Source organism: Terrapene carolina, unplaced genomic scaffold (assembly GCF_002925995.2).
Source record: "Terrapene carolina triunguis isolate 2854851 unplaced genomic scaffold, T_m_triunguis-2.0 Scaffold233, whole genome shotgun sequence".
In the NCBI taxonomy this organism is placed as follows: domain Eukaryota; kingdom Metazoa; phylum Chordata; order Testudines; family Emydidae; genus Terrapene; species Terrapene triunguis.
Window position 1 is genome coordinate 9315059 of NW_020664584.1, and position 20039 is coordinate 9335097.

Sequence of the window (20039 nt, forward strand, 5' to 3'; positions counted from 1 at the left end):
CACATAGAAAGCAATGCGAGTCTCTGCTGGCAGCAATCCTGCAAGCATGAACTCTGGCCCTGTCCCACCCCCTCGCGGCTGTAAACCGCGTGGCTGTAAACCGGCGGTTGCAGTTCTGTAAAGGGACGGGCAAGCAGTCCCAATACTAACTTTCCCCTACCTAATTCACAGCAGGGAGTCATGCCAGACATCACCCTCCTGAAGGTCTCGGAGAGCCAGAAGGAGAAGATGCTCCGGGACAGCCTGCAGAAACCGGGGCCATTTGCTGCGCTGCTCTGCAAGGCCATGATCCCGGAGTACCTGCTGGCGTTGTGGCAGGGAAACGTGTCCTACCACGGGGGGCCTAATAAGCTCTCCCTGCCCAGGAACCTGCTGATGAGGCTGGAAAAACACCTGCAGGAGGTGTATGAGGAGTTCTCCCCGGAGGATGTCGCCTCTATCCCCGGTTACATTGACCAGTTCTTGGCTTAGGTGCCCTTGGAGGGACAAATGACTGCAGGGTTTTGGGCACTATAATCATGAAGCGGACATTGTGCAATTTTTTGAAAATGGTTCGGACTATATATTGAGGCGCCCAAAGACAGACTAATCATGACGCACTTTGCACTGATTCCCCTTTTGTTTGACTTTCCTGTTTACATGTTTTGAAGCACTTTACCCACTGTTAATATTTTCAATCTTCCTGTTTTGTTGCAAATAAATGTTTACATGTTTTAAAGCACTTTAGCTACTGTTAATATTTTAAATATGCCAGTTATGTTGTAAATAAATGTTTAGATATTTAAAACACTTACTGCTTGATCCTTCCCCTGAATCTGTGTCTGGGGTAACGGCGGGGGACGGTTGGTAGGGGATCTCTGTCAGGGTGATGAAGAGCTCCTGGCTGTCGGGGAAATCAGCGGTACCAGCGCTGTCGACTGCCTCGTCCTCCTCATCTCCTTCTTCATCTTCCCCGTCCGCTAACATGTCGGAGGAACCGGCCGCGGACAATATCCCATCCTCAGAGTCCACGGTCAGGGGTGGGGTAGTGGTGGCGGCCGCACCTAGGATGGAATGCAGTGCCTCGTAGAAACGGGATGTGTGGGGCTGGGATCCAGAGCGTCCGTTTGCCTCTTTGGTCTTCTGGTAGCCTTGTCTCAGCTCCTTGATTTTCACGCGGCACTGCGTTGCATCCCGGCTGTAGCCTCTCTCTGCCATGGCTTTAGAGATCTTCTCATAGGTCTTTGCATTCCGTCTTTTGGAGCGCAGCTCGGAAAGCACGGACTCATCTCCCCACACAGCGATGAGATCCAAGACTTCCCGATCCGTCCATGCTGGGGCCCTCTTTCTATTGGATTGCACGGCCATCTCTGCTGGAGAGCTCTGCATCGTTGCCACTGCTGCCGAGCTCGCCACGGTGTCCAAACAGAAACTGCGCTTCAAACTGCCCAGACAGGAAAAGGAATTCAAATTTTCCCGGGGTGTGGCTGGTCAGAGCATCCGAGCTCGGACTGCTGTCCAGAGCGTCAACAGAGTGGTGCACTGTGGGATAGCTCCCGGAGCTATTAGCGTCGATTTCCATCCACACCTAGCCTAATTCGATATGGCCATTTCGAATTTAGCGCTACTCCTCTCGTTGGGGAGGATTACAGAAATCGATTTAAAGAGAGCTCTATGTCGAACTAAATGGCTTCCTGGTGTGGACGGGTGCAGGGTTAATTCGATATAACGGCGCTAAATTCGACATAAAAGCCTAGTGTAGACCAGGCCTAAGAAGTGGTAGCTCTAGGCAAAAACAGTTATGCTGGAGTTTGTAACGTCCCTTGGCTGTACAAATCCCCAGAGTCTCTGCTGGCTGCCAGGATGTTCAGTGGCATGTATGTGCCCCCCTGAAATCCTACTGCAGTTGCTTTGGAGCCCCCTACTGAACTGTTCATGCAGCACCAGGGACACAGCTGCCCAACACAGACCTGTCAAGTGGAAGAGCCTTCTTATTAAATTAACTGCTGTGAATGAATGGTGGAGAGAATTGGGATGAAGGGAAATTTGTTCTACTGTGATTTCATTTTCTTATTTTTCTGAGTGATACTGCATCCTCATTGCTGAACCACTTCCATCTGGGAGAGCACAATGAACAATACTGCTTTCTTTTCTAGAAGAGATGTGGGTTATCAGCATTATAGCGGCGAAAGTAAATGTAAATCTGCTTTGCTCCCAATGGCAAGCCAAGAGCTTTACATTACGTGAAAGGAAACACCTCAGCCTACATTCAATGAGCATTTACAAAAGCAAGATCAACTCAGCAGAGTGTTCTTATACTTTGTATTACACAAATAACAGATGGAGAAAAGCTCCTTGTAATGGGGTCGACAGCCTGGAAGAACATACTGCACCCCATTGCCATGCTTCCCAAGCAGAGCTCCAGGGTGAAATGTTCGAACTTTAGCAGCCACATTTGGATCTGTTTTGTTTATAAGTCATCTGGAGTTCTTTAAATAAATTTGCTAAATTGTCTTCCAGAGATGAATGGCTTCTCCCCCCACCACTTAATAAACTTTCAGGGATATCTTTATTGTTATGTCTAATTTTAGAGAAAACTAACATTTCCTGAGATTCAATTTCTCTCATAATTGTTGGAAGGAAACTAAATTGTCTGCTGTAAACATTCACTGTATTGTGTCAAAAGAATCTTTATTACAGTCCACTGGGAATACTAATAAAATTCCCAATCCAAGCCCTTGCTTGCCTTTTTTTCAGTTAGCTCTTTTCTCTTATGTGTTCGTTAATGTCAGTTCAAACAGTCTGCAGCCTAGATATGAGAACTTAAAATATATTATTTAACAATCAAAGATAGAATAAAGACTTGTGCACAGTAAGATCCTTTTTTGCTTTTTCCTTTGCTGCCTTCTATTACAGAAAGTGAGAATAGCTATTCCATTTGTCTGTGTGCGTGCTTAGGGTTGATGAAAAAAATCTCATTAGTTTAGTCTGACATATACTCAATACAGTCTATGTACATATTTTTTTTCATTTTATTCTACAGCTGCAAAATGATACTAAATTTCATCAGATTGGAACGAAAACTATGGACTTGGAACATTTCCCTTTAAGGGTCTTATATTTATTCAGAATTCATGAATCATTTTCCAGTAATACAACTATAATTATTCTTAAAGTGTTATGTTTGAAGGTTTAATATGAAATACTTGCAAAAAGCTCTTTTTCACTTTGATAGTTTATAATCTTCATGGTAATCAGATCAGTTAGCTCCTTCACACAGCAGCCAGGAAAATACAATTTAATATGAATCTCATACTCTTCACTCATGTTTTAATTAAAGTAATAAAAGCCAAGTCATATTTTGCCCTTTACAATGTACACAGACATACAGACCTAAGTTACATAGGACCAGCTCAGACATTTTTGATTACTGCTGACGGATTTCTTTGTTTATGATTAATCCAACACAAAATTTTTCAAAGACTCCCAATCATGAAAAGAGGTGCCATTGATTAACAAGGCCATACACTTCATTGGGGATAGCTCAAGTGCACCCCCTGGCCACACTGGATATCTAGGCAATACAGCAATGCATCCTGCAGCGACAATGGACCAAATTCAGGCCTGATGTGAGTGGGCTCAGCTGCCATTTACTTCAAATGGAGTAGCATTCACTTACACCAAAGCTGGATGTGGTTCTACACATCCCAGCTCTTCATCTCGATTCCAAAGGCCAACCTGCATCTGAATATGGAAGATCAGGGCAGCCTCCACTTACTGCCAGTTTTTGCTCCCATCTTCTTTAACATTAATAAGTAATATAATGCCATACCATAGGTGGACATGGTGATTGCATAGCAAGTGAAGAGACCACATCATACGGCTCCATTTACCACCAACACTCACTACCCAGCATAGGGATTACTACCATGAGTAATCCTATTGACTTCAGCAAGATTACTCAGGAGAATAAAGAGCATGCTTAGCAGCAAGTATTTGCAGGATTAATGAGATGAGCACTGCAGAATAAATGAAAGGTAGACTGGACACACTCTTCATGCAGCTTCTAGTAGAAGTTACAGAAGTCAGGTCTCATCAATGCTCAACACAATCACCACAAGGGAACACAGTGATGCCTGTGCAACTGCACTGAAGCTGCTATCTGCCATAACACATGCAATAGTAAATCTTCAATCAGCTTCTCTAACGGTGAACGGTGCAGGATCCGTCATCCCTGGCAGAGAAACAACAAGAGCTCTCACTGAAGGCCAGGGCATGAGAACACTCCTGTTGTTCCCTTTCTCCTCAACCTAGCCCTTTTAGAGGTCAACCCTGATCTCACTGAGTTAAATGGAAGCAGGACCAGGCCCTTTGCAGTAATCAGAAAGAAGATTTTCAGGCTTAGGCAGTTAATAGGGCTTCTACATGCTGGGAAAATAATGAAGAACCCATACCAATGGGTGAGCTGGGGCCTGAGCCAAAGCCTATTAAGTGAAGAAGATTCTTTCTACAGATTTCAATGGGCTTTGGATCAGGCCCTTTGGTGAGCTGGAGTGGAGTCTGAATCCACACATGAAGTAGAAAGTTGTCATGGAACATAAATGTTGAAGGCAGGTTTGGATTGTGGAGTCTCCTTCCTGTTTGCACAGGCCTCCATCCAAATACTGAAGTGGAAAATAATGCCTTCCTGCTTGAAGTAACTGGCTCCCAAGTAACCTTCTGACAGTTAATCACCCTGTTATGACGGAAGGCCCAAACACAAGCTTGATCCTGGTGCTCAGATATGAGAAGTAATCAATCAGTTTGAAAGGAAACGTCACTCAGCTGCTCAGTCATTTTTGGATTCTCACACTGCCTATGATGCAAAAGAAGAAGAAAAAAACCCACCACCCTCCCGCCTAAGGATCCCATCTCCCACAAACACACACAACTCACAACAGGCCAAAGTAGAAAATCTTACTTGTCACAAATAATGTGATAACACAGTTATCAGTGCTCGGAATCAATCATTAATATGTAAAGTCCTGACTTCCAATCAAACTTTATCACAGTGGGTAGTTGTGGAGACAAGCAGTGAAGAATTAACATAGTGGAAGAATTTGGAAAATCTGAAGACAGAAATAGATCATGCATAAAAGTTATTGAATTGTCTTTGTCTGAAGTGACAGTTACTGTTAAAGAAAAATACAGCATGGTCCGGGAAGCAGCAATAGCTGACTGTAGAGGTGCAGTAAGTGGGCTTAAAAGCAGAGAAAAGTCCTTTACGTATTATAAATATTACACCTATGTTTCTAAGGTGATCTGCTTCCTTGGAGGGTGCATTTTCCCAAGGCTTACGGAACTTTTTCTGATTTCAGTCAAGCACATCCCCTGTATCCTATTGACACCAAATATTTCAGCTGTGCCGGAGGGGCATGCAGTGGTTTCAAAGTTTTCAGAACTACTAGAGATGCTCTATGTTATGGGAGACCATTGGTGAGTTGATCTTCACTGATTCAGCTTTATTGTATGTTATCTTCATCAGTCTTTGAAGTTTCTAGATCAGCAGCACTGCAGGACAGACACACATTCTAGCTCTGATCCATGCTAGGAGTTCTTCAACACCAAAAGATCCCTAATTAGAGATTTTTGATTGTTTATATATATATATATATATATATATATATATATATATATATAAACAAACAGATACTGCTGTGGTCTTGGTCAGATCTCAAATTCAAGGTCATTAACAGTTTGTGGCTGTTATTTACTTTCAGGTACCCAGGGTTTCACTCTTCCCGTTGTAGTTGTTCCTGATCCAGCTGGTGTCATATGGGGACCTAGGTTGATTGGTGAAATGTATGTATCCACCTGTCCACAGATGAAATTCAGCCACAATATATTGCTCTTCACAGCCTTCTGTCCCTACAAGGCACTCTGTACCATCTGACTTCTTCTCAGATACCTACAATTGTATTTGATGCTATTTTTCCCCGGAGTAACTGCAGTAGAAACAGAGACTATTCCTTTTGGTTCCAGGAGCTGTTCAGTTACATTATCTTTTCATCCTGTGAGGTGTTTTGGCTGTTCTTTCAAACACAGCCCTATTGTTAACAATGCAGGAGTTCTTTGAGACCTAGGGGTTGAAGACGATGTTTATTCTATTGTAATACCAAGGTAATTTTTTCCCCATTTAAACAATATAGCCAATCTTACACCCAGATATGGATGCTTCTACTTCCAAAACCTTCATTACTTTCAGGCTAACCTACCGTAATTCCTTCCTGACTGTACCCTCAAAAACATTTAATTGGCAGATAGAAGCTCACACAAAATTCAGGAGCTTAGATCTTCATTTGTTCTTGCATTCATTTCAATATTACTCCTGTTTGGAAGGGTCTACATTAACTGCTTATTCCACTAACCTCAATATAACATTATGTTGCTAATTTTTAAAATATTGTTGCTGCATAATATTGTTGCTGCATAACCTGCTGAGGAGGGCATTTCATATATACTGGTGTGTCCCCTGTAGTCTGCTGATAAAGCTCCTCTGTTTTTGATCCTCCAACACAACATATAAAACAGTAGTATTTGAAAAATAGCATATGAACAGTGAAGAGTGTACCTTTAATGCACGCACACAAGTGGGCAGAGGTAAAGCTCCCTGTTCAACCTTTACTTTTGCATTTCTTGACTTCTGCTTGATATTGTATTTATTAACCATGTAATTAACTTTGTGTTAACATTTTGTTAGTCATGGAATTCTAAATGTATTCCCCCCCCACCCACATCTAAATGAAATTAAATTTTCACTCTTTCAATTAGAAACTTTGCATATTAGTTCTTTTTATTATAACAATAATGGTTGACAATTTTATTGTCATGACTTTTATTTGTAAGATGCGTTATAGCCAAATTGTTCACCATGAACCTCATAAATACAAAACTTGTGAAGGGTAAAAGCAAAGGAGAACAGGTCGCTCATCTCATTCATGCATTTCAATGAAGCAAGACAGTCAAGCCAAGGAAGCTCATAGAATATTGGCTTATGTTTAGAATCACCAAGAAATCAACAAGCCAGTAGGACAAAGTGCCTACTCTTCAAAGCCTACTATGATAACATCAGTGGGGTTTTTTTTACCAATCTGGTTGACGTTCCTCTGACACATGTCTTCCTTAAGTAGCCAAGATCACTGGACTACAAAGAGTATGAAAGACTGCCTCTTCCCCCGGAAGTTTAAACAAACTCAGGTCCCTGAGACTCATTAAATGGCACAGGAGGCTGAAAATTCACCAGGAGCCTTGAATGGAAATCATGCCAAGAAGCCTTCTCATAGCATCATGGACCATTTTGCTTTTCCTATATTTATCTACTGTTCACTCTTTAATAGAGCAAGATTCAAAATAAGGGTCACCTCTAGCTGTCACCCATACATGGAGAAAGTCTCTTGGTTTCTTACAACAATGCTATCAAATGAGCAGTATCATCTATAGACAGCCTAACACTGAAAGAGCTGGAGGAAACCCCTGCTCTGAGTCAGCACTGAAGTCTTGGCAAGGATACCGAATTCACCTTACTTGCACCTAGTAATACCTACGAATCAGCAGTAAATGGACTGTTGGTATTTATTGGGTACAGTGAAGTTGTAGCCGTGTCAGTCATGGTCCAAGAAAAGGTATTACCTCACTCACCTTGTCTCTCTGGTATTTATTGGGGACATACATGTGTCCTGGCACGCATATAAGGATTTGAATTTGTATGTGTGTGTCTGGCCCTGACATTTAGTCATGTTTGGAAACAGAAGGATATTTAAAATAGCCCAAGGATGTGTGACAATAAGGAAGGAGGGTAAGAGCGCAGCACTGGAGCTTTAGCCACAGGAGTTGGGAAGTCTCTGCTGCTTGCAGGTGGCCTGGACTGGCATAGCCATTCCCATCTCATTGTCTAGCTGCGGCATTGCTGTGTATATTTGGCTGCTCAGCAGACCTGCTCCCACATGGAATAAAACCCATATATTGATCGTATTTCTTCTTTTATTGTTAAATGTATCATCCTTTCCCCTTCCCTCTAATGAGCGTAGGACTGCACCACCCCAAAAGCGATCCATGGTCAAATATTTCTCTGACAGTTTCTCTCTTTCTGTGACAATGGAGTATCCCGAACCCTAGCCCACTAGACTAAACATTGCTACAGCTCTGCGCCTCCTTCAGCACATGTTGGCTCAGAATTTCTTCCCCTCCCCTTCCCAGAAGCTACCCAGGACCAGTGCCCATGTAGTAATGCTCACAGCATCCAAGGCTGATGTCATGTTAACAGGAGTGAAAGCCAATGCCCTCTCCCCTTCTACCCCACCATTACCCTCTAGTCCAGGGGTTGGCAACCATTCAGAAGTGGTGTGCCGAGTCTTCATTTATTCACTTTAATTTAAGGTTTTGCATGACAGTCATACATTTTAACGTTTTTAGAAGGTCTCTTTCTATAAATCTATAATATATAACTAAACTATTGTTGTATGTAAAGTAAATAAGGTTTTTAAAATGTTTAAGAAGCTTAATTTAAAATTAAATTAAAATGCAGAGCCCCCCGGACCGGTGGCCAGGACCCAGGCAGTGTGAGTGCCACTGAAAATCAGCTCGCGTGCTGCCTTCGGCACGCGTGCCATAAGTTGTCTACCCCTGCTCTAGTCTCTGCATACATGACTCTCTCCTCCCACACACTCACAGAGTCGAAGTAACAGCTAATTCATTCCCTGCCTCTGATTGCCTATCTGCAGTCACTGTACCAGTCCTATCCATGACAGGGCAGTCTGTTTAACTAACCAATCAGCCCATTTCCAGTGTTCTTAGTCTAAGGAACAATGTTCACCCAAATGCTTCTCAAATGCCCTTGACTTTCAGGTTCTGAAAGGGAGCAGTGATAACCACACTACCCCTGGTGCTGGCTATTCGTACAGATCCCTAACTTTGACACACACCATGCACCCCAAGCACTGGAAGCAACGCTGAACAACTAATCAGTGCAGGTAAGAGAGGCAGGGCAGCACTTATGACCAAAGAAACTGTCTGGGGGACAGCTGCCGGATGGGAAGGCCAAACAATCACACTGCAGAAGAACAGTCTTGCCAGAGGAGCGGCTGTGTAACGGCAGGTTCTTGGCAAACCGTGGCAATGGGGAACAACTCTGATCCCAAAGGGAAGCATTCTGCAGACCCAGTGACATGTTGGCTGTGGCTGGCCTGGGCAGTAGGGCAGCAAACTACAGGTGCATAAATCTGGGCCCAGCTTCTGCTATGTACCGAAAGGAAAAGAGAAAGAGGACAAAGAGCAAGGAAGAAATGGAGGAAGAAACAATGGTCTGTGGAGATGAAGGAGAGTTCTGTAAAGGGAGAGCAGGCTCAGAGTTTAACTCTTCCTCTTGTTCTCTCTTTTCTCCTCCTCATATCACTTTCCCCTTCTTTCTCACCCTCCATCATTTCTCATTGTAATGAACGGAGACTCCTCCCCATTCTTCATTTGGCATGAGTCAGTCACAGGTGCAGTTCATCAATTAAGCCCTCCTGACTGAAGCGCCTCTCTGTTCCTTTGTGCTGCCTGGCCCCTTGTTTGACAAGCTTCCTATTTTGGGGGGGGGGGGGGAGAGTATGTGTGTGGGTGTAACTGTATTCCTTCCTCTTCATTAGGAACACACATGTGGAATCACTCCTGGGTTTCCTCCTGTTGTGCTCCTTTACCTTTTCTCTCCCAGTGTTACTGCCATGCTATGATGCTGGTGGCAGTTCTGAACGTGTTCAGGGTCTGTGTTGTTGGCTGATTCATGCTGCTGACACCATGCTGCAGTGCGGACTATTGGGGCGAGAGTTGTCGCATAGACCCTGCTAGCAACAACTAACAGGTACTTAGTTTGCAATAGCAGGGTCTATACAAGCCCTAAGTCTCTCGTGTGGAGTGGGCTCACTGTATATATCTGCCCACAGTCCAGTTTTACTTTATATACGACTCTTTTGTTGACATTCTGTTACACTTCAGTTGAGACTGGATCTTTAGGGGGAAGGAGCATAGTGCATCACTATTATCACAAAGTTTTACAGCACACTTTATAACCTCAGGTTGCCAAAGCTATTTTCGTCTAGTCTGTAATATCAGCAATGTATGAGGAAGTTCCTGGTATCCTCACTAGTCTCTAATTATGCTATTATTTACTTTTACATTATTGCTTGTTTACCAAACTCAGTTTTACTGTAATGGCCAAATCTTCATAACTAGCAAAATTATTGTTATGTTAAAATGAGTGTTCCAAATGTTATTTATTATTTGATAAAAGCTGCGTAACCCTGAATGAGGGCATTAAATGGCAAGAACACTGCTTCAAATTCCCATTTTAAATAAGTCACCACGACAGCTGTGCCTTTATAAAACACATTACAGCGGCACTCAGACCCGTATGGCTCAGGGATATATACAAATTATACAGTTTCTGTCATTCAATCAAATAAGAGGGACGTTTTGACCCCAGAAATGAGTCAAATACAAGTTGTAATTCAACACCCAACAGAGGCCATGATGGTAATGCGTCTTGACATCTGATCAAACAACCCTGACCATTTGCCCCCCAAGATCAGTGAGATACTGTATCTGTTATGACTAATACAGACCAAAGTTTAAAGATTATGAAAATAGATACAGTAGAGAGATGTTGATTTATACACATTCACACCGTGTGTGTGTGTATACACACACACACACACACACAGACACACCCCAATTTTATTTATATGCATGTGCACACGCGCCACACACACACTATATCTATCTAGCTATGTCTATGTATATGCTTGATTCTATTCTCACCTATGCCAGGTCTCCATTAGTGTAACTCCACTGAATTTATTTTCTCCAGATGTACACTAAGTGAGATGAAATTCTGGCCTTTATTTTATATACATCTTACCATCTCCAGTAGGATGCTCGAAGAGCCCCTTTCCATTGATCTACATTGTAACACAGTGTATCTCACTACAAATTAGACTGTGCTGCTCTGACAAACATGCATAAGGTGGGAGAAACAGCATAAGTAGGTAGGCCAAGGTCTGATTCTATTCACAGTTCTGCCACTGCGTCACTACAGGTGATCTCTGGCAAGTTATTCTCTGTGCCTGTTTACTCATCTATTATACGGAGGCAATAACACCTACTTAAAGGGTACTGTGAGCTTTAGTTAGTTAATGTTTGTAAAGCGCTTTTAAATTTTCACTATAAGTGGAAAAGACCATTAATACCAAACAAACCAATCTTATGCACATATCAAACTGCATTCCACATTTCTTAACCTTTGCCTTCACATTGCTAGGCTAGTCTCTCCATTCATTTTTTAAGCACAGTCCCACTTCTGTCTTATTTTGCACAATACACTGGATGATTGGTAACCTGTACATTCCTCAGGATTTTACATTATTTAGCTGCTCCTCTTTGTTGCAAAAAAAGGAAACTGACAAGGGTGAAGAATGACACCCTGCCAACTTTATCAGACACAATAGATACTTCACTCATCTCAGGGGGTCAAATGTCCATGGTCGTTTGATCAGATGTCAAGTGGCATTAATACCATGGCCCCTGTTGGGGGCTGAATTACATTTCGCATTTGACTCATTTCTGGGGTCATATGTCCCTCTTGTTTGATTGAACGACAGGAATTATTCTCATGGAGCAGTTTCTGCCACTGTGGCTAAGGGTCTGTCAGCATTTCCATTATGCTATAGGCCTCCATGTTCATGGGTTTAGTTCTCCACTGAGACAGCCTCTTTCTGGCATGAAAACATGACATATAATGAATAGCCTGGGAGCAAATCTTTCAAACATAAGATTCAGGGAAACAGTGGATTGGTTAGCTTTAAGATGTACATTGCTTTTGTGTATATAAAATAGCAGCTCTGGAACATGCTACTGCTCACAAGGAAAGAAGTGTACACACAGTTAGAATAGGGAATTGGGTTCTGAGCCTCGCTTTACCGCTGTGAGACCTTAGAAAAGTACTCAGGACAATTCTGCAAGGTGCTGAGTCACGGGAGCTGAAGATGTGCAACCCCTTACAGGGGCTGCTTATCACAGGATCAGGCCCCTTAATCTCTCTGTGTCAGTGTCCCCATTTGTCTCAATATCCCCAACTGTATCTACCTGATGGGAAAGGAAGAGGTTGAGAAGCTTAATTAATTGTTGGTAAAGCACTTTGAAATTCCTGGATAGAAAGTGCTAAAAGAGAGCAAAGTTTTATCATCATCAAATTGCAGTTATAAACACTACACATGGAGGCCATTTAAATCCAAAAGGCTAAAAGCCATTACATTCAACAGAAAAATGATCGAATCGTAAATCTAATCCCCAGTTGGTATTTTGGAACAAAAGTGCAGGAAAGCACAACATGGCATTTTAAAAATCAGCTGCAGTATGTAAGCAAAAAAGAGAGTTAGTTCTTAACTACTATAGACGTATAGGGCCAGATTCTCCACTGCATCACACTAGCCTAATCTTGGACTGGAGTAACTCCATTGATTTCAATGGGTTTCACAAGTGATCCCAGCATAAAACTGGTGTAACACTTCCAAAATCTAGCCCATATTTTTAAGCGAAGTCTTCCTGCCCAAAATTAGCTCTTATATAAAACGGATAATCCATTAACTTTAACTTAGAATTTCTCAGGTGTCACTGATGAATTTGATCCGAACGATATACTCTGACCATCACTGATGTGCAGTCACCTCTGGGGTGGAATGCAGCATCTACTGTAAGAACATAAGAGCTTCCGTACGGGTCAAATTATGGTCCATCTTGCCCAGTAGAATGTCTCCGACTGTGGCTCATACCACAGCTTCAGGGGGAGTGTACAGAACAGGGCAATTATGGAATGATCCACCCACCTTCCACTCCTGGCATCCAGTAGTCAGAGGTTTGGCGTCACATCCCTGAGCATCTTGGCTAATAGCCATTGGTGGACATATCCTTCATTAACTTATCCAGGTCTTTTTTTAACCCAGTTATACTTTTGACCATCACAAATTCCCATGGCAATGAGTTCCACAGGTTAGTTGTATGTTATGTGAAAAGATATAATTTTGTATTTATATTAAACCTGCTGCCTAGTAACTTCATTGGGTGATCCCTGGTTCTTGTATTTTGGGAAGGGGTAAATAACACTTCCTTATTCACTTTCTCCACACCATCATGATTTTATAGACGTCATATCATATCCCCCGTTAGTCGTCTCTTTTCTAAGCTGAACAGCCCTGATCTTTTTAGTCTCTCCTCATATGGAAGCCGTACCTAACAGTACACAGTGGCACTATGTAAAAGTTCAGGACAGGAAATGAAGAAAAAAACAGATCCATTGGTTATAATGTAATGGATGCGACAATTAGTAACTATGGTTTCTATTTATCCCCAAGGAACGTGGGTTCTGAATGGTGTTCCCATGCATGCTAAAAAGCTGTACCTGTGGTGGTGACTTACCTGCCTCTCAAATGAGATTCTGGAGCTGTGCTCCTGAATGTAATGTGTTTGGCAAACACTAAGTAACGTCTGGAGCGCTCCCTGTAATAGAACCCTTGTGTTGTTAGTAATGAAGTCATGGCCAGTGTAATAAAACGCTCTTAGGTAAACAAGCAATCATGAGAAAGTAAACAATGGCAGGGCTAGCGACTAATGAGGGTGGAAGCTGGGAATACCGAATGACTGCTGCCATTACACACCAGGTAAAGCTCCTTTTGGAAACTTTGGAATGTGCTATGAAACCTCATGGTAACATTGGGATGCTTTCAGGGCCTGGACCGAATTTCTCTCACTCCTTCCGTCCTGCTTCTATCCCTGCTCTCTTCTCCCCCCTGGCAAGGGTTAGTAATGGGGTGCTAAAGGCGGCACGCGAGCTGATTTTCAGTGGCACTCACACTGCCCGGGTCCTGGCCACCGGTCCGGGGGCTCTGCATTTTAATTTAATTTTAAATGAAGCTTCTTAAACATTTTTAAAACCTTATTTACTTTACATACAACAATAGTTTAGTTATATATTATAGACTTATAGAAAGAGACCTAAAACGTTAAAATGTATTACTGGCACGCGAAACCTTAAATTAGAGTGAATAAATGAAGACTCGGCACACCACTTCTGAAAGGTTGCCGACCCCTGCTCTAGAGGCATCAGAATGGGAGCCCAAAATCATTCTGCAGATTAATTCAGGAAGACACTAAATGTGCTCTCCTCCTTCCCATGCAGATCGACTGGGAAAACCTCAATTTATAGGGCTACAATAAAAAAGAGCAAAGAAAAGCGGCAATAACTGGAAAGCAAATAAGAGCCACAAAGCTGTCCCAGCAGGTGTGCCAGGGAGGGCAGCTGACAGGGGTCCTGCTAGCAAAGACAGGAGCAAAGGACACCACTAGCCCTGAGCTTTCTTGCAGCTCAGCTAACAAGCTGGAGGGCCCCAGAGAGAAAAATATTCTCCCCAGCAGGAAAGAAAAGGTGGAAAAGGCAGCTGAGCTATCATGCAAGTCAGGCTACGAGGCCCCAGACTGGATTGACAGAACGCCATACCGAACGCTAACAGACACATACAGCGCTGCACACAGGAACTGTTCAGTACCTCTCTGCCTCCTTAACCATGCTGCCACTGACCTCCCTTCCTGGATGGCAGCATGTCCCTTCATGCTGGTCTCTCCAAACCAAACCCCATCATGCTGGCTCCGCCGATGTCCTCCCTCATATCTACCATGCTCCCCTCCTCAGCATTGAATGGGCTTGGAAAGATACCTCACCCTTCACAAACTGCCTCTCCTGTAGCCAGCTAGTAGCCTGAGTGGTGGAGCTTAAATCTCTGCTTTGCTTTTCCTTTGAGACATGGAAAATTCAGCCTCCCTGCCCTTCCCCCAGGGGGGTCTCTCTTTTACAACAGACGCACACATAAGAAATCACCTTTTGGGTTTTGCTGATATGGTGTTGGGGGGGAAGGAGGAGGGGGAGAGGGCTGTGTGTTTTGGAAATTTTCGTGTTACCCTTAGCTGATCCTATGCCCAGCCACAGTTAATTCCTCCCTTCTTAATTTTTTTAAATTTATTTTGTGTTTTAAAACATGGCTTGAATTTCCATTTGAATTAATTATTTACTAGATTTAAGGGTTTAAATTTTTTTTTAACCTTCTCCTATTTTAAATCTGCACACTTATTCCCAAGTGCATGACAATGTGCCTTTCCTTATTAGAAAGTCATCTCCTCGGTCTAGGAGGAATTTACTCATCATCTCTTAGCAGTGCTTCTTAGTCTGGTTTCCCTCAAGTTACCCACATAATAAGGAAGCAAGATATCACAAGGTCTGAGAGATAAATGTTATCACTTTACAATAGGAAATACAAATGGTTCCTTTTGGCTGCAGTTCAGGTCCCAGTACAGTCCATTCTCCCACACTATATTACTGATTTCATATTCAAAGTGGCCAGGTGACTCATGCTGTGCATTGGACTGGGAACTTCTGACCTTTCTTGATGAGTATGTAAAGTTATTGCTCCTTGAGTTTTTTCTAACACAAAGATTCCCAGCCCTTCTTATATTCATACTCCGTTAATACACTTTGGTCTCCATCCCGAAAGATGCTAAACACCTGCAATCCCAGTGGCTTCAGTTCAGACATTTGAGAATCATTTGTTCTTTTGCATCTGATCCTGATAAGCAACAGACAATTCCCTGGCTGTTTCAGCCCCACTATCCAAGCGTGGTGGGTGCACTGCGCTTTGCTGGGGCCCTTTTACAATTCCTGGACAAGTCAAATGAGAACAAGCACTGATTATCAAAAGGGGCATCCCCTTCCTGTCCTGCCAGGCACAAGCTGCATGGTACTCTCAGAAATGTGTCACCTATCAAGAACTGCCACTGGGCTCCCAGCTTTGCTGCATTGGGGCCAGAATGCTCAGCGCCTTGTAGGTTCAAGCTCTTTGAGATCAGACAACACAGGAAAATCCTAGCTCGTCAGCAGCACTATCCAGTTCCCAATGAAAGAAGAGTTAATTCAAGCTCAGCTTTCCCCTTTCCTTGCCCAGGTGCTCAGGAAATGGGTGCTTGGAAATCTGAGGTGGGAAACTGTCTTTGGGGAGATCAGACTGCACACCCAGGGCTTAGCAGACAGGGTGAACCCTAGGTTGCGGGTTTTGGTCACTTGTTAGGTTTATCTGGTGTATTTATTTTATTGTGACCTTGTTCTCAAAACACAAGGCACTGCTCTTGCTATGTATTTGTTTCCACTGAGTCATTTTAACCTGATGATTGCAACATACAAGCCTTTTCCACCCTCAGAAATGTCTTGAGCAAGAGCAGCCCCTCTCCTTTGGAGCTGGTGCAACAGAACCATTCGATGCCGTCTCTGAAAGCCTATGGCAGTGTCTCTCTCTCTCTGCATGCATCTGAGAAGCTCATGTACGCTACTTCTCAAGAAGGCAAACAATTTTTCTTCTCGTCTTCAGTTTAACATTTGTTTTACATCGTTTTCAATATCTGATCTAGATGTGAACAAATGATTCACTAGCCTCAAAATTTATAGCCTTGACGAGGTACGTGAGAAGCCTGAACAACAGGAATATACTGTAACCTTGTCCCAGACAGCAGATAATCAGCTTCCAGGGAACTAGGAAGCTGGTAATATTTTGTGCCTGGATAGAAATCCTCACATGGACTTATTATGAAATCTGTGATGCAATAACTTAACACAACTTTACTTGGCATAGTTTACAATGGACACTGCTATGGGAGCTAAGCCTACAAATAGATACACTTTAACCTGCATCCCATTTTAAAGCCCTTACCTTACATTTCAGAAATACTCATGACAGACTTGTATTTTTGCTCAACGGGTAGCAGGACCTGATGAGACACGCCAACGCAGCATCGGGCACCTCTCCAACTGGGAGGCACTGACGCGCTGTCCCATGGGACCATATCATTAAGGTCTGACTCCCAGGTCGAGTAGACGTACATGCGCTAGTGCTCATTGACCTAGCGTGCTAAAAATAGCCGTGTGGCCATGGTGGCATGGGGAGTGACTCAGGCCAGCTGCCCAAGGACAATCCTGTCTGATATCCTAGGTATGTATCTGGGCAGCTGGCCTGGCCAACATGGCCACATTGCTGTTTTTAGTACTCTAGCTTTTTTGTTACACTCATGACGGCTCATTGGCACCGGTAGTGTGGCATGGATGGAAATGAAAGCAGAATTTGTCTCTCTGGGTTGAACTTTCCAAAGCAGTCAAATGACTTAGGAGAACAAGTCCACAAAGTCAATAGGACTTCTGCTCCTGCATCACTCCGGCGCTTTGAAAATGCCACCCTCTGCGTCTTCCCAGCCCACATAAGCAAAGTGACCCTTACCTGATTCGCTGATAGGAACTCCTGATTATTGTCATTCATTCCCATATACATGTTCTCCCCATCAAACTGGAAAGACAAAAGGAAGTGACAGTTAGTGAAATGCAGAACATATTACCTCCCTCTGTCCTCGATGGGCTTTTTGGATCCCATGCATTTCCCACCCCCCTCAACATGGAGAGTCAAGATCTGAGGAACAAAATAGTTAGTTGTTTTAAATAACTGTTTACTCAACTTCTTGCCTAGGGTTTTTGGGCCCAGGTTATAACCTCAGCTATGTGAGAGTCTGAAACAGACCCACAGTACACACTCAAAAAGGAACCATCCAAACAGACCTAAAATACTGAAAGGCACCAAAGCCTACTGAGACTAACTGACTTTCCAAATCCTCCCATCTCTCAGACACCTTGCTCAGTTACCCCCAGCCCTCTCACAAACAAAGCCCCTCCACGGAAGGCCCTACAGGAAAATGCTAGGCAGAACGGTTTGGTTTTGTCAGAGGGAAAGTAGGGATAAAAATTGTACTTGCAGCATGATGAAAAGCTAGCTATACTCTTAGCGTGGCGCTGCAGCACAGCTCTGGATCATATATACATTATAATAAAGGGAGACGTGAACATTGATTAGAATGTCAAAGCACTGCTGTGTTGATATTTAGAAAAATCATGAATTAACCATTTTAATCATAACCATACAAATCAAAACCATAGACATAGTTGGGGCAAAGGTTAACCAGCCTAAGAGCTTACTAAAAATCACACTAAACTTTCAAATTTTTTATTCCTTATTTCTTTTCCCGCCACTACTAATGACCAAAAGATGTGTAAGTAACAGCTACACTTTTTCCCATTCAGCCTTCTTCACAGTCCTGTGCCAGCAAAACTGCAACAATGTATGAAACAAAGATCATGCATTGAATGTGCAAGATTATCTTTAGCTAGGCATGATTCCTACATGCTCCTTGAATAACTGATCCTAGGTTTATGAGGCCACATACAGAGACCCGATCAAAATCAGGATCGTCAGCACCAAAATTACAGGCCTCTGCCACTTGAGCTAAAAGTACACTGCTTTAGCTATTGTAAGTAGTAGGCTGTTAAAGTGGCCACGGCCAGCTACCCAGGAGAGACAGGGGTCACACACACTAAACCACTGTTACATGTGCATTATGCATGTATGAGCCTGGCACTTTTTGAGCTACTTGATTCAGTCAATGACATCATTACTCCTGATACCACACTTGCCTTCCTGGTTGCAAACCAGGATATCGCGAGCACTGAGTAGGAAGCTGTTTGGGAAAAGAGGCAGGTTATAAATGGGACTCATGGGAGAAGGTATCTATTCATCGGCAAATTGTAACCGGCAATGAGGAGGCAAGCATGGCAGTTTAAAGTGCTTATGATTAAATATTCAATCTCTAAAAGTTTACTGGATAGCAGCATTCCCTTTTTTCCTTCTATTGGAAGACACAACACACCCTGCAAATCACAGTGGCCCTGGGTCTGTTAATTCAAACTAACAAGCAGGAGCTAATGAGCTAAGCATCCTGCATTCCGAAGCATTGTTCTAGACCCTTGTTATAGGCATAAGGCCGTGTCACATTGACCAGAGTCTTTATAAAATACGGAGGAGAGATGCACTATAGGGCTATATTTGGCTAGAAAAAGCCTTAATTGCTTTGGAATGAAAATGTCTTGAGGACACAGAGAAATCGTTTCTTCTTTTCAGTTTACGAAGCTCTGGGCGGGCCTGATTCACCTTTGCATTACTCCAGTTCTGCACCAGAGTAAGACTGTGGGAAATCAGACCCCATGCCTGCAGGGAACTTTCTTTCTCTATACCAGTTGGAAACTCGGCAAGAAGCCATTCCCTTTTCCCTCCAGTCTCTGACTGCAGCAGGTCTCCTCCCTGTGGCTGGTCAAAGATGAGTCCATTCCAGAGGCAGCTTGAGAACGACCTGGCTAGCAGGGCCGGCTCTAGGCACCAGCAAAGCAAGCAGGTGCTTGGGGCGGCAAATTGGCAGGGGGGCAAGAATCCAGCATGGGACCTGAGAACCAACAGGGAGCCCTGGGAGCTGTAGTTCCTTGGTTAGCTCCCTGCCTATAGAGCCAGCCCTGGAGCAGGGAAAGAACTACATTTCCCAGCATTCCCTCGGCCGCAATTAACAGGAAAGGGAGGGGGAAGGAGTGGAACTGAAACCTCATGCTGCAGCTTGCTGTAAATGGTAGGGACAGAGCCAGCTCTAGGTTTTTTGCCGCCCCCCACCCCAGCCCTGGGCTCCCCCCGCACCCCTGTGTTGCCCCAGGCCTGGACTCTCCCCCGCCCACACCCCCTGCTGCCCCAGCTCTGGCCCCCACCTGCAGCCCCCTGCTGCCCCAGTCCTGGGCTCTCCCCCGACCCGCATCTCCTGCCACCCCAGCCCTGGCCCCCACCCCCTGCTGCCCCAGCCCTGGGCTCTCCCCCCACCCGCACCCGCACCCCCTGCCTCCCCAGCCCTAGGCTCTCCCCCCACCCACACCCGCACCCCCTGCCTCCCCAGCCCTAGGCTCTCCCCCCACCCGCATCTCCTACCACCCCAGCCCTGGGCTCTCCTGCCACCCCTGCACCCGCACTTCCTGCCACCCCAGCTCTGGTCCCTCCCCCCACCCGCACCTCCTGCCGCCCCAGCCCTGGGCTCTCCCCCCA

General features: G+C 44.1%; 1 protein-coding gene across 4 annotated transcripts in view; it reads right to left on the reverse strand.

Annotated features, from left to right (window-relative positions):
- Window positions 1-20039, reverse strand: part of TOX2 (TOX high mobility group box family member 2) — a 264503-nt gene that overhangs the window by 146841 nt on the left and 97623 nt on the right. For all 4 annotated transcript variants that reach the window (XM_024194567.2, XM_024194565.2, XM_024194564.2 and 1 more), the window contains exon 2: window positions 17358-17423. In XM_024194567.2, coding sequence (XP_024050335.1) covers window positions 17358-17423 — 66 coding nt within the window. The remainder of the gene's footprint in view (window positions 1-17357; window positions 17424-20039) is intronic.